Raw genomic sequence first — 2099 nt, 5'->3', positions numbered from 1 at the left:
CCACATAGGGGGCCAAGAGTCCGGCCTTACCCCCCCCCACAGCTGGGTGGCACTGGCTGTGGCACTGGGTGCACGGGGCTGGCACTGCGCTGTGGCACCTGCTGTGCACCACAAGGCACTGGAAGAAGTGCTGGAAGAAGGCCCAGCTGTCACTGAGGACACTCTCCTGCCTCCCCCTGTGCACCCATGGGCAGCCTGGGGGCTGCCTGGTGTGGGTATGGGGCGGTGCTGCCCACTGCAGACACAACTACAGGAAAGCTCTCCTGCCCCTGGAGCGCCAGGAAGGGGAAATGAGTGCATTAAGGAACCTCCCTTCATGCTCCTGCAGCCACCCCGCTCTCTTGTACAGACCCGACACTTTTATAGTAAAGGCACTTGGTAAAAGCCTGGCCTGTGTCTTCCCTGCAGAGGGCTGCACCCCCAGAGTGCAGAGCAGCCCTGGGCTCTGCTCTAGCCAGGCCAGCCTCAGCCAAATCAGAGGTGGGAGCAGATTCTTTAATGATAATTACATCTCAGAAAGGGTCAAGCAGCAGCTGATTGTCAGACTTATACAGTTTCTTTAAAAATATAAAATCTAAGGAGTCTCCTATCTGTCCTGGTGCAGCTGGCCCCTCACACATACTGCTTCTTCTTGGTGGCTGCCTTGCTTGCCAGGTCCTTGGCTTTCTCCGTAGCAGCCAGAGCTGTTTCCTTGGCTTTCTCGGTCGCTTCCTTGGCAGTCTCCACCAGTGTTTTGGATGGAGCTTCTCCTACAACACGGAAGCCATTAACCCCACAGCAGTGCCGGCTAGCCCGGCCCTGCCACCCAGGCACTTCCCCACACGGGGAGGAGGATGAGCCCGGGTTCCTGCCCCCAGCGGGTCAGGGCACGTCCAAAGGGGAACCACAGGGGCGTGGCTGTCACCATGTTCCACCCCCTCCTGCCTGCACTCCACCCTTGCCCGGGCCTGCAATCACTGCTGGCCTGATCCACTCAGGAAAGAGCAGGCTGTGCCAAGACACAGGGCAAAGGCAAGGGGTGAGGATTTCACAGTCAGATTAGTTCAAGCAACAACCTGCCCATGGACTGGAGTGTTCCCAGTGTGACCTCTAACTCCAAGAGACCCATCCCGGTCAGCCCCAACCTGCCCTTGGTGCCCACCTTGCATTTTTGCTAGCACATATTCAAATCCCTTAGTGCTCTTGGTCACGTTGCTTTTGAACCTGGCCAGACCAAACTCCTGCAAGAGAAAAGTCAGTGAAGGTGCGAGGCCTGTCACACACAGCACCTGGGGCTTTGTCCCAGCTTGAAAAATCAGAGTGACTTCTACAGTGATGGTTCTGGGTGCCTCAAGAGCTCATGGGGATGGGGGGGAACAAAGGGAAAGGGTGTAAACCCAGCACAAGGAGAGGGCAGAGCAGGGGCGAGCAGCAGCTGTACTGCTTGAGCTCACCTGGATGGCCCGCGAGACGCCGAACAGGCTGGAGGATACCCAGGCTTCCCGCTTGACCTCGGTCCAGTTGCTGTTCTCGGGGTTCACCCGGTACTCGCAGCGCTCCTCCACCACCTGCACGAGGCACAGCCCGGCCGTGGGCACTGCTGGGTCCCCTCCACCCCCCAGACACCCGCCCAGCCCAGCACCTACCATGAGACGAGCGTGGTTGATGTTCCAGGTGAATGTGGTCATGGTTCGGTTCTTGGGGTCCACGATAGAGTCCTCCAGGATGTAGACGGAGTGGGCGACATTGGCTGGGAAGAAGCGCTCTGCCCAGCGCGGCATCCGGTTGGTCTTGGTCAGGAGCCGCCGAGAGAGCAGCTTGTGGTCCGGCGTCACCTCCCGGTGCACGATGTCTTCGGTCAGGACATGTTTGCTAAAATGGGGAAGGAAACATCACGCCCCGCTCTCCGCCAGCTCTCCCCCGGGGCTGGCAATCGCCAGGAACTGAACGATTAATGCAGGGAGGGCACCGGTGGTGCGGGACCCCCATCCCCGCCGGCCGGAGCCCGCGGGACCCCCGGGGAACGGGCTGGGCTGGGGACCGGGCGTGGCACCGATCCCAGGTGGGACCGAGCGGCGGAAGGGGGTGGGGAGGTTCCCGGGCGCACCCGTCGGGGGTGG

The 2099-nt window shown here is 60.6% G+C and overlaps 2 protein-coding genes across 2 annotated transcripts in view; one reads left to right on the top strand and one right to left on the bottom strand.

Annotated features, from left to right (window-relative positions):
- Positions 1-474: 474 nt before the first annotated feature.
- Positions 475-2037, bottom strand: PRELID1 (PRELI domain containing 1). Its single transcript, XM_005418792.2, has 4 exons — positions 1626-2037; positions 1434-1547; positions 1142-1220; positions 475-749 (listed from the first exon to the last, which is right to left on the bottom strand). The coding sequence occupies exons 1-4, from the start codon at positions 1758-1760 to the stop codon at positions 613-615; spliced, it is 465 nt and encodes a 154-aa protein (XP_005418849.1). The 5' UTR covers positions 1761-2037; the 3' UTR covers positions 475-612.
- RAB24 (RAB24, member RAS oncogene family) overlaps positions 1828-2099 on the top strand; it is a 3083-nt gene continuing 2811 nt past the window's right edge. The window contains 1 exon segment of the mRNA XM_014312167.2: positions 1828-1846. Within this exon segment, the coding sequence (XP_014167642.1) occupies positions 1828-1846 (19 nt within the window).

This window comes from Geospiza fortis, unplaced genomic scaffold (assembly GCF_000277835.1).
Source record: "Geospiza fortis unplaced genomic scaffold, GeoFor_1.0 scaffold55, whole genome shotgun sequence".
In the NCBI taxonomy this organism is placed as follows: domain Eukaryota; kingdom Metazoa; phylum Chordata; class Aves; order Passeriformes; family Thraupidae; genus Geospiza; species Geospiza fortis.
This window is presented reverse-complemented; position numbering and strand designations above follow the sequence as displayed.

Bases quoted from the DNA above. Each gene is read 5' to 3' on its own strand.
- PRELID1 (XM_005418792.2), bottom strand. From the start codon at position 1,760: ATGCCGCGCTGGGCAGAGCGCTTCTTCCCAGCCAATGTCGCCCACTCC. The intron at 1,548-1,625 runs GTAGGTGCTGGG...TGCCTCGTGCAG, and splicing joins TCAACCACGCTCGTCTCATG to GTGGTGGAGGAGCGCTGCGA. The intron at 1,221-1,433 runs GTGAGCTCAAGC...TTTCTCTTGCAG, and splicing joins GCGTCTCGCGGGCCATCCAG to GAGTTTGGTCTGGCCAGGTT.